At 30.7% G+C, this 13,084-nt stretch overlaps 1 protein-coding gene across 4 annotated transcripts in view; it reads right to left on the minus strand.

Moving 5' to 3' along the window:
* LOC143230926 (pyruvate dehydrogenase phosphatase regulatory subunit, mitochondrial-like) overlaps positions 1-13,084 on the minus strand; it is a 102,884-nt gene that overhangs the window by 65,093 nt on the left and 24,707 nt on the right. For 3 of the 4 annotated variants that reach the window (XM_076465253.1, XM_076465251.1, XM_076465254.1), the window contains exons 8-10: positions 8,041-8,193; positions 7,491-7,615; positions 3,833-4,025 (exon numbers count right to left, since the gene is read on the minus strand). In XM_076465253.1, the coding sequence (XP_076321368.1) occupies positions 3,833-4,025; positions 7,491-7,615; positions 8,041-8,193 (471 nt within the window). The remainder of the gene's footprint in view (positions 1-3,832; positions 4,026-7,490; positions 7,616-8,040; positions 8,194-13,084) is intronic. The other variant, XM_076465252.1, reaches the window with a different exon arrangement.

Here is a 13,084-nt window from a genome sequence, read left to right on the forward strand (position 1 = left end):
ATTCTAATTTTTATAAATGTATGAATGGTGTATTTGATAAGCTAAACTGATTGTCAGGTTAATTTTTGATTTTGCTTTAAGTACATAACTTACTCTGATCAGAGGTTAGTATTAATAACTAAACTAAAGGGTAAATGCAATTTATAAAGCTAATAACTAAACTAAGGGGTAAATACAATTTATAAAGTTCACAAAGCTTAAAAACCTTACAATAATCCTATGAATCTCAAGACACTTAGTGTTCTATCTACTATGTCAACAATGAACTAAATATTTACATGGAAATACAGATGTAGGAGCCTCACTATGTCATAATATTTCATGACATTATGTCTTATCACATTCTCTTTAATGACTGCACATCTTGACAGTATCAGCATAGTTTGGATTGCAGAAAGCTCTATTGTTAAGCTGCCATGGACATCACTTCTCCAAGCAGGTTTTCCTGACTCCACCTAGCATATAAGAACATCTATCTTCCAGTATCTGATTCAACAATTTGATTGCACAGAAATCCATAGCCATTATGTGCAATGACTTAACAGCTTAGTCTTCTCTAGTTGCTTGACGTGAACAACAGTTGAACAGAAAGGATAAATGGAAGCCTTATTTTGGTGAACCAGTTGGCCTTGTTTTCAGATGGGAAGTCTTCTCAATTATTTTACATACTATTGTCTGGGGCATGTGAATAGTTTTTGCACTGACCTTTTTCATTAATTCTGAGCTGTTATAGGATATTTCACTTTGCTTACCAAGGTTTAAATATTACTTATTGCAAATTTATTTCTAGCTACCCCAAGTTAAATGTTATTTCATTTCCAGTGGGATTTAAGTATTAGTGATATCCACATGTTAAAAATTCTACATTCCTGGTTTTAACATACATGTATAATCTCACTATTTGAATATTTTGTGTCAGAAGGGAGTATTACACTCTTCCTAAAAGCAATAAATTTTAAAGGTACCATACTGTCTACAAAATTCCAAACAACATAAAAATGTTAGTTTGATAGATGCCATATGTAATATTTCAAATAGTAATTTGAATATAGTTAGTAATGAAGGTTGAAATATATATTAAAACAAAGGTTTAATAACCATTTTACTAGATTTAGAATAATGATGAGTTACTAATAATGTTAAAATTACAGCAACTTAAAACTGAGCAAGCTCTATGAAAATGTACCAGATCAAAACACACAAAATGATCACCTTTCAAGGTATGATAAGTGAAAGGTTATTAATCAAGCTGTACAACAGTTCAAGTACCAGCTAATAACAGAACAGCATAATTAGAACTGTAGTACGTGAGTAGTCTTATAAGATAGAGAATTTCTACTCATACAGTATATTAGTATAAGAAGCAAATAATAAAAAAGCATCTTTTGTGTTTTTTCACCAGTAATAATTTATTTATATACAGCTATTTTCAAATTTAAATTTTAAGTTACGTATAAAACTAAAAATAATTGATTTGAGGGGGGTAATATTATGTATTAATAAAATAAATATATAAAATCATTGTAGCAAGCATCTGCATGTAAGCCTAGCACTCTAGTCATTCTCATGTTTAAAAACTTATATATGAGGTAAATATTTAGCACCATAAACCACATAAATAAAAAGACATGGTGGGCTAAAGCACTCAGGTTCTATGATATGTTTAGCTGTTTTCTGTGACTAGTTTTTCATCTGAATGAAAGATAACTAGAGGGGTAGGGTATCCTTAAGGCTGTTTAGGTGCTGAAAGTTATCATTTATGGTGTTCTACAATGAATATAATGGTCCCAATGTAGATATGGTGTACTGCACAAATTTAAGTGTGTGTCTATACCTTAAAATGTAATCCAAAAATGGCAAAGATAAGACAGGCTGAAAATATGTCAAAAACCCATTTAGTCATGAGCTTTGTATTAATAGCATTCATATAGCATGAAAATAGTCCATCCCTTAAATTAAACATCAACACAAGTAAAATTCTGCTGTGCAATAAATCTGAAATAAATAAATGTGATAATATCCTCAAACAACTTATATATTCACTCTCTCCAGCAAGCCAAGGGAAGATAGTTGCTTATTATTAAAACTAAATAAAGAATACACAACTCAATTACAAAAAAAACAACACAAAGTAATTCAGAATTCCAATAACAAAGAAAAATGTATAAGATATTAAAAAGTAAAATAAATAAAAAAAACAGGAATAAATAAATAACATTATATTCCTTAACCAAACACAATCAAAAGCAATTCTTCCTTCCCAAGTTAATGTGAAATGAAAATAAAGATGTAAAAAAAATATACCATATAAAATTTCATAGGAAGGACATTAATTAATGCAGTATGTATCTAATAAAAGTTTAGCAGATACGAATAGATTAAAGTAGCCTTCAGGCACCTAAACATTGTTTTACCTGTAATTTTACTTGATTTAAGAAGCAGAATAAATTAATTAATTTAAAACAAAAATAAAATTACACCTACTTTAATGGTTATAGAACTGAAATAATTAAATGAAAAAGAAATCATAAACTAGTAAATATAATCCAAACCATCCTTGAATGTGACCAATTATAGTTAAAGTGACAGAAGGTTAACAAGCTAAAGAGCAGAACAAATTGATTCTACAGGTGAAAATCATATTGTTTAAAAAAACAGAATTAGTACTGTATTTATTTAAGGTAAAGTTGTATTTATTGAAGAATAATCTACATATTGTTCTTATAATAGGAAAGCCATAGCCATTTAATTTGCATTTTTCAGTTAATGCCTAAAATCACTCACTGACAAGTCTTAAGCCTTAAAATACTAAAATTCAGGTGAGCAAAGTACAGAAAGCCCATAGTGTATCTTTGTTCTTAACAACAACAACTACAATTTTCAGTTAACAATCTGACATAGAATAAAAAAATATTCACGTTTATTACAATCAAATATAAAACTTTCTAGATCAGGCATAATTACACCTTTATCAGAAGAAAGATAGTCTTAACAGCAGTCACAGTTTTATTATCTGCTTATATCTATATTGTGGCTAATTAGTAATTATACAAAGGTGATTCTACAGGTTATTAGCCATAAAACTTGATATCTGATTACCACTCCCTTATTGTAAGTACTTAACCTCACCTCTAGTGTGTACCTATTAAATACCAATTTATGATAATTATACAAGTTTTGATAAATTTGAGTAAGACTAAAATATTAAATTATTGGACATACCTGATTTAAAAATGGTTAAAAACACTGTTTAAAGAACTAAAACAAGGTTTGCAAATAAATATTATAAACTGAAGCCTGATGTTTCAAACACCATTGATGTCATTTTTTAATGGATACTAACGTTTTAGCAAGAGACAATGCTTGTCTGTGTTAACATTGCTTTTCATGTGCAAATTATCTATAAAAATACAATATGGTTCATGAAATGTATGTTCAAAGTTGTTTTTATACTTTGCAATAATTTAAAAATTCTTCCAATCAAAATGGTGTTTATGTTCTAAAACACCTATAACTAATGCATTCATTTTTTATAATATGCTTGTGTTCTTTTAATCTTTTAGAAACGATAAGCTTGATTCTCTGTAGTATAGTTAATCAGTGTGTATTATAACGAAATCAAGTAACACAACCTGTGTATTTTTCAAGGAAACATAATAGTCTTGTATTTGTAACTTCAATTTTTATCTTTAAGTTACACAAATATTATTTTTCACACTTTTTAATCTATTAAATTTATATTGTAGTTATAAAAATTTGTAAGAAACTAATATGTAAAAAAAAAATTATAAGAATGTTTGAATTTCAAAACATTTGTTTTAATATGCCATACCAAGTAATTCAACTGTTCTATCGTTCAGGAACTTGTTGTTTCCTTGGTGGCCTAAACATCGTTTAATATCCAGCTTTGTAAGATTAACAAATGGCTTCTCTCCATTCATAAGTTCAGCTAAAATTCGACCATTTCCACCTGCTGTTACTATACCACTGGAATTCATCCCAGCACCAATAAACAAATTTTCTACCTACAAGTTAATGAATAAACCACTGTATTGAAAATTCCTGTAATTAACACATATGGAGTTTAAATCTAACATTTCTACTGATATAAATACAACCAAAAGAAACTACTAGTACAGTGTTAGCTACTTAAATGTAAAAATATTATTTCTATACTTTTATGAAACAAAAGAATGAAAATAGTATGTACAACTTTGCTCTCTTAGATTTTCTAGCTATTTTGACTGTAAGACACATACAATTGTTTTATGTTATTGTATAAAGTTCTTGGATTTGTATCTTTGTTTAGGCATTTTCTATAATTGGATTTAAAACAGCTTTGCAAGTGGGTTTCTCAACACACTACAAGCTCAATCCTTTTATTGGAAATGTGTAAGCAGTCCTATTAAATGCTAGAAAGTCTCTTCTATTTTAGCATCCACAGATGAAAAACAGTTGTGCCCAAAATATCAGTAACATAAACAAAAGGTGTCAAATAAAAAGGCCAAATTGACAGTTTCTGGCATCTTCATTTCTGAATAATTTCATCACCTTACACTTTCAACTAAAATATATACACCAAGCTAATCTGTAATTACGTTTTAAGAGAGGTTGTCACCTGATATATACTCTGAAAATATTTCTTTTTTTTTTGCAAGAGTTGGTATAAAAATGAAACTTAACTGTAGATTTTTTTTATCTGTGTTACTTCTCAAACATCTATTTCATTATTAAAACAAATATTTAGTATTCACAACATTGAAGTAAATGATAAACTGGCTTACAGTGTTTCAAACTTGATCAAATATCTTACTACTTCAGATATTATGCATTATCTATATCATTCTAAAATTTTATGTGATTAAGCCATGGGCTCATGATGTAGCATCAAATGTCCCTTGGGCAAACAACAGCAGAAACATCTAAATTAAAAACACTGCCTACAATACGTTTAGCAAAGTGAGCATAAAAAATAATCTACAAAACGTTTGGTGATAAAATGCTATTCCTTTAATGTTTTCAAAGAAATGCAAGTGTCACATAAATGCATTACAATGGCATTCTGCACACTGAAAGGTTCTGCTTTGTAAGTATTACCAAATAAGGTATTAAAGTAATTAAAAAAAAAAGCTTATGCATCTTTTGCAAGATAACCAGTCAGTAAGCTTCTTCCATATATTAGACCTTCAACTTCTTAAAATTATTACTTCAAATTTGAAAATATATTTTCAAAGGCCTTATAGGAAATATTTGCTACATTTAAAATGTACATGAACAGTAATTGTTTCACAATACTAATTTCTATGAAATACTTATTATATAATAAATGAGTAAGATATCAGACATCAAGTGACTGACTACCTGATACTGACTTAAAGTAACCCTCTCTTAACAAGCTTGGTCACTTTGACCAATCTTGCAACCACCACATGACCATGAAATTATACATACTATAGCTTTTAATCTAGTAAATATATATTCACAAAATTTGGCAAGTTTTTAGTAAATATCACAACTCTTTTGTAAACAAAAAAATCAAATTTCTTGTGGGTTTTTTTAAGTAAGAATCTGACTCAGACTTTGACTAGTCTGAATTTGAGGTGCTTTTCATGTTAAGATTAAAAATACTTTTTCACTTTACAGTTTTCACATTTCATTTACCTGACTTCTAGAACCTCTTAAATTAATATCAAGATATTTTCAATGAAACTTCATATTTAATCTGTTACAAATAAAAGTGCTCTTCTCCAGTGACTGGAAAAGTTTAAATTTATAAATGAAGTTAAACTCAACAATAATGTTTGGTAAATCTATGTTTGTATTCTTTATGTTACATCACACGAAGAAATGTGAATGATAGAGTAATTAATCCCCATGTCCTGCATGTGAAATAAAATTTAGCATCAACATTATTCATGTCTATCCTTCCATCATTACAAAAGTGAATATTGAGCTTTGCTTGTATGCACAGCAGCTTTTCAAATGGTGGATAGAACTCTTGGATAGACACCACAGTTAATAACATTATATAAGTGCTTGGTTCATTTGACTGACTTTGTAATCACCACAAAAAATATGAAATAATTCTAAATTATTCTTTTTTATTTCTACAACAACTCCAGATTGTAATAGTAAACTACAATTATTTATCCTGAACAACAAGTTGATAACAGGTTACTTATAATTTATTATTATTGTTTTATTGCTCATTGAACACTGTCTAACTACTGAACTAACTTAACAAACAAGAAATCACCCAGCAAATTCTTAAGTTACAGTATTGAATTACATAATGCATGAGCTTCTTATGTTTATAATTTTGTGAAGAAATATTTTTATTTAGTGCTTCATCGTTTATTTATCCTTGTTTAATATAACAAGTTTTTAACTTTTACATTATAGTTACTTTTATAGTAATACATAAAAATATACTTAAAAAAAAACTGGTACTTTGTGTGGGTTTTGTACTTTTCTGCAGTTAAAGTTAACAAAAGTCAACCATAAGTTTTACTTGAACTGTTGTTACTATCTTGATGAGTTTTTATTTATTTTAAAATTTAATTTATAACATAAAATAATTGCATGCTTAAAGCATCATATGAACTCTAACTATTATAATTCAACTGGCTTTTTAACTAAGCTATAAGTTCATTAAACTGATTCTGTCACTTAGTTGAGCTCAACTCAGCAGTAGCAAATTTGAGCGTATATATTGAATAATTCTAAAGCTCATGTGAGAATGAGGTAGCATTATATGTAAATCAGCAAGTAATACAATATTCTTTTTCTATTAGTTATAAATAACATTTAAGAAATACCACAGAGACTTACTGATATTTTTAAATGCAATGTGTGCAAGGTTACCTACCCATATCCATAGGATTAAACAAAATACCAATTATATGAAATTTCACAATAACTGTAGGATGCGCTTAAATCAAGAATCTAAGATTTATTTCTCAAACAAAAAAATACAAATTTTCAATAAGTTGAATAAGTGGTTCTTTTAACTTTCTTTACTGCATACCTATAAAAATACCGTAACTAAGGGTTCTTTTCTCATTCATGATATATTCCATATTATAAGTTTAGAAACTTTTATATTTTTAATAGTTCTAAATCAGTTGTGGGTTTTACCCATTTCTATTCAAACTACTACTGACACTACAACACTAGCTGATAAATATGTTGTTAATTCGTTAATTAATAATAAAAAGCTATAATGTTATTTTTTTCAATAAATGCACTTTTTACTTACTTTTACATTTCAAGGCATATAAATTTACTTGAAGCACTACCAACAGAAATCAAAAACAAGCAATTGGTAAACTTTGAAAAGTATAAAATAAAGTGACAATTATATTAACAAGTATTTGCATAAATAATTTACTAGCATCAGTTTCAAAATTTCAATCAAACACTGTTTAAAACAGAAACAGCATAAATTTATGTAAAGAACATAATTGAACATAACAGGAAGGTTACCATACCTCAGGAGACTCTCCTAGAAAATGTAACCCATCAGGAGTAAAGCTTTCAGGGCCATTAAACATTTCACGAATCTCAGCCTTTTTCAAGAAAGGGAATCGATGCATAATAGGTTTATAGTGTCCATCTCAAAATAAAATAACAGTTAAAAACACTATTATAGTTAAGAACACTAGAAGCAGCAAAACTAACAAGTATTTTTAAATTAAGAAAAAATTATTAAATACGTTTAGGTAATTTTTGTCATGAAACTTATCTTCACAACAATTAAAATAATAATTAGAAGAAACCAATTTAAATTCTTTTAACACAATATCTTCATTTTTCGACTTCTATTTAATAAAATAGTTCTAAAAACTCAAACTGTACTTCAGATTTGTGAAACAGAAGCTTACTGCCTTCAAACGATTAACTTTAGTGACTGACGACAATACTTAAATTTCTTTTTGATCTTTTTTGTTTGTTTGTTTGGTAAACTACTATTTTTAAGTTTAATATTTCATGCAGAAAAAAAATTTAAAGCCTTCAACATGTACTGAACAACAGACTAACAATAACGATCCCAATTATCAGGAAACATATGGAATTCAGAATCCCTAGGTGGTCCACTATGGAAAACAGGTTGGGCTTTTCCTTCAAATATTCCAGCCAAGAATCCACCTCCCCATTCTCGCACATATGAGCCAATATTCTGGTCTCTCATAACTATAATATAATAAAACATTGAGATATACATCACAACGTGGTAAGTCTTTAAAACTTTATATTATACTGATTTTATTAATCAACAGATCAACATGTCACTTCAGATCATGCTTTAACAAATACAAATTCAACATAAAAAAATCTTAAAATTCATTTATAATCTGAAAACAGATTGAAATCTTAATCTAAACTTCAGTCTTTTCAAATAATACATAATATTATATTCTGTAATAACAATCATTGTAATCTGTAAAAAAAAAAAGTCAGTTTGAGCAGAAATTTAATTATTATAAAATATGAATACTTAGGAGAAACAGCAACTTTTTAACTGTCTCTCGCTCTTCACTGTTTTGTCAAGTTTTAATGTCTAGTCAACCAGCCTTGGTAAAATAGAGGATCCCTATGCCTGAACAGACCTGTTAATCTAATGTCCTGTAGCTTCAACATTTTCCTAGGCTGAGATGGAGAGAAGAGGTTATGCCTGCCAAACATTTTTAGTAGTTTTCACACAAAGAATCTAGGCAAAAGTGCATAAATCTTCCCTAAATATTTTCTAAATATTTAGCTTCAATCTCCATCTCCACACAGCATCACAATATTTGTAGTTGGCACCAGCAAGAGGTAACCACTTAGTAAAACTGAGACAAAATTACCATAACAATACTTATCATTCAATAGTTTAAAGCACTTAATTTTAGCATTTTTTCACACTGTAAATCTTCAGTTTGTTGCATGGTTAGTTATTTAATATAGAAAGAAGTTACAGATTATTGTTAAGAGCAAAACACTACAGATGAAGACACAGAACCTTCAAAAAGAAAAATAGTCATCTAAACATCAGCAATTCTCAAAAACTTCATTTACTTAAACAACTTTGGATTGAATGAAAGGTGTAGAAACAGTGGAAAATACGTATTACATATCCAACGAGATTGTAAGGGTACCTTAAAAAATCATTGGCATCCACTTTCATAACTTTTCAGTTTGAAAAGGTAAAAAACAATTCTAAAAAAAAATCAATAGCACTTTCTGGAGCCTGTGAATCAGTATTAAAGCACAACAAAAAAGGTACTGAAACATTATTGCAGTAGTATACAGGCCCACTCATCTTGCAACTGCAGAAATGGAAATATTGGCCAGTATAGAAACTCCTGTTATTTTTCAAACACAGCAAGAAAAAAATATTTAAAATGGTTTACTCTAGCTATTACAGACTTATTCAGTTAGCTTTCACTTTACCCAATTATTTATTCTACATTAAATTGAGTATCATATATCTATACAATATAAAACTATCTGATTGTTTGTTTTTTTTTCTCTACAGTTAAACAAAACTAATCAATTATATACACAGTTTGCCCTCACATTATGGGCATTTAGGTTATGGGATTTTGCCCATATGAGAATTATAAAGCATGAATAATAAATCTGAGTATGAACTCCAAAAGAAATCGTATTTTTTAATGCAGAATACATTTCCAAGCATCAGTGATGTAAGTGACATTCTTTGTTCTCATCAGCAAACACTTCTGTAATGATTAACACAGAGTAGCTTAGTTGTTACTTACATTGTTTTTCAAGATTCTGCAGTTTATTATCCTAATTACAGAGGGTGATAAGGCATCATTGTATTATATTACAGATAATAAGGCCTGCAAAATGACCATCAGGTTTCAATGAAAGTGCTACATCCAAGAGAGCATGGAAAGGAATTACTATGGATGTAAAATGAAATGTTTTAAAGAGATTTGACGCTAGAGAGGCTAAAACTTTAGGGTTACTACCTTTATAGTGGGGACAACATGTGATAGTAAAGAAAAAATCAAAACAATTCTAAAACCACTACATCTCTAAGTGCTCATAAAATTTAATATAAGTGATGTGAGGCTTAATATGGAAGTTACCATTTTCTTATATGTACTTATGTCTCTCACAAGATTATCTATTGTCATTCATTTCTGCCCTCTATATGTGAACTTTTTCTTTACACATGCCACAATCCTTCTATTTCAAGATTCCAACATGTCTGTCATGCAAATAATCATATGTCACTTCCTAATCAACAGGAGCATGACATGTTCACATGATGCATGTAGCTCCTTCTACACTCCTCTAGCAAAATACCAGTTTGAAGTTTGGCAGAAGATGTCAGAATTGGAGATTGAGAATCACTCTAATTCCTGGAAATGAGACAATGACTAGTTTTTAGCTGTCTCTCCTGGAACTTGACATCTGGTATCAAAAGAATGTCTATTACATGTAATCATCCATAAAACAGGTCAGAACCATTCAAATGGCAATAACATCCCTGTAAAAGAGAGGACAAGGGAAAGCCAAGATCAGAACTGGAACAATCCCACATATCACCATTGCAACCCACAACACAGTCAGAGAAAATCAAGGAAAGATAGACAACCTGAAATCTCCATGAGAACTTATGTTGACTAATTCACACTAAATCCTAAACTTGCCTGCAAGTGAACCAACCTATATGTGAGGGTAAGATGAGAGCTCCCAATCAAAGTGGTGAACTTCATTTTGATGTCTCACTTCATTGCCTTTGGTTATTGTAAATATTAAGATATTGCACCATTTATACCTACATCACATTACACCCTACTATGTAACTTAATGTTTATTGTGCACAACTCATTCACCAGGGTGCCTTTATGGTCAACCACCCCAGAAGCTTGGAATTGAAAAAAATAGCAAGGACTCGCATACTCCAAACAAATAAAGAAGGATGACAGTGTGTTGGAGAGTCCATAGAAACATTATCACCAGAGACTGTGCAAAGGATGACCACAAAATTATATTTTAAAAAGCCCACCATACTGAGTTATTTACTCTGGGCATGGCAAGGATAGGCAATAATTCTCTTCTGCTTTACCTTTCTTGTCAATGGGTGATGCACTCTGAGAGGTGCATGTTTATAAACTAAACTATCAGGAGGTTATTCACCTTCAAATGAACTTGTGGAATGTTCCATCTCTACAATAAGCATCTGAAGCCATGGAAGGTAAAGCATAGGTCAATGTGGCTGTACAGTGTGGATTTAGAATTAAAGAATACCTGGTGAGGCACCACTCATCAAACACTGAAATCCATGTGATGAAAAGTAGATAACGGCTCCTGAAAGAAAGTACGAATAAAAACTTACCAGTAAGAGCTGCACTGAGGTCAGAATAATGGCCACAGGTGGTAGATGAAACCCCAACAAATGGGAAACCATGATTTGATGGAGATAGTGTGAAATGAACAGAGTGGGAATGGTACACATGTTGGATTGCAGAATCTCCTCTACTGAACAATGAAGACAAGAATAAAAGGTAAAAGTGATGTGATGAATTCGATGAGAGAATAACTAGAACAAAGTCTGGAAGGAAGAAGGTTGGGAAGAATAGGCCTATCTATTAGGCAGACCCAATTAGTAAGGATAGAAGGCAAAATAACATGAATGGAGGAAGATTGCCATGTGATAATAAATTGGTAACATGTGCCTTGGATGGTAGCAGTATGGACAAAATAAGAATGAATAATCCTAATCAGACACAAAAGCATATCTGAAACCAGCTAAGTGTAAAGAAGAGAAATAGGAGAAAAGGAGGAACAGCACTCCCAAACTGTGAAGGTCTTCATGAGAAAGAAACAATCTTGATAAAGAAGATAGGTAGGGTAATAAAGGACACATGAAATGTCAATGGCAAATAAATCTGATCTTTGACATCTGCAGGCTAAGAGAAAAATGAAAGAAATTTTAAGGGAAAAACAAAACATGACTTATGAAGAAAGTGATTCAAATGGAGGTAAACTAAGTGTATGTCAGCCTACATTCATATTACAATCTGAAAAGGTTGGATGCTTAGAAGGACAATGAATCTGGAAGGAATGCATGAGCATGATAAGAAACTCTATAATAATGAAGAGAAACAAAAGTCAAAAGGTATGGGATAAAGGCTGCCCGATATCCAGAAAGCAAGGAGATTGAAAACTGTTGAAGAGCCAGATAAGAATTTCCACTACATGAGCCATGGTAGACTTGTTAGTGGGAAACCACCTATTAGTAAATCAACTGTAGAATACTTTCCACTTCCATTGGTACATCTCCATGAAAGATGGATAGATGGATCTAGCTAACAAGGAACCAACTCACTGTATAACTATATCATCTCACCAAGAACCAGACAAAAGCAAGATGTAAAAATGCATAATGGGAAGGTTGGGATATAGGACATGTGATCAAGGTTGATGAAGAAGGGAGGGAGAAGAGCAGTTGTTGTCACCTTGGAAACCAAGGCTGATCTGGTCAATAGGGAGCAATCAGAAAGACTGTATTTCAAGATGGCTGGTATGGGTGTTAAAACTTTTATTAAAATAAAGTAGAGAACAATGTTTCGACCTTGTTAGGTCATCTTCAGATTAACAAAGAGAGTTTGCAAATTGAAGATGAAGGTTGAAATGTTGTTCCCTACTTTATTTTAATAAAAGTTTTAATACCCATACCAGCCGTCTTAAGATACATTTCTACTTCAAGTGGGTTTCTTGTCATCAGGAATCAGGAGGACTCAACAGGGAGTGGAATGGAGAAGATAAATTACCCAAAGAAGTAATCAGATGAATGGGTCTACATGAAAATAATTGTGAAACTAATCCAAGATGAGGGCATCAACTGCTAGAGCCTGTGGATGAGGTACAAGTGACCAAAAGAGTGGTAGCTTGGTGGTGAGGCCTGTACCAAGGTGTCCTTGTGGGGAGAATTCCACAAATGGCAAAGATCCCAGAAAATTATGTGATCTAATTCCCACTCTGTGGGATATATCACATTGGTACATAAAATATAATCAGCAACCAAATTGAAAGTACTCAGTTCCTTATATGCAATAAGACAAAT

Source organism: Tachypleus tridentatus, chromosome 10, assembly GCF_004210375.1.
Source record: "Tachypleus tridentatus isolate NWPU-2018 chromosome 10, ASM421037v1, whole genome shotgun sequence".
Lineage (NCBI taxonomy): Eukaryota > Metazoa > Arthropoda > Merostomata > Xiphosura > Limulidae > Tachypleus > Tachypleus tridentatus.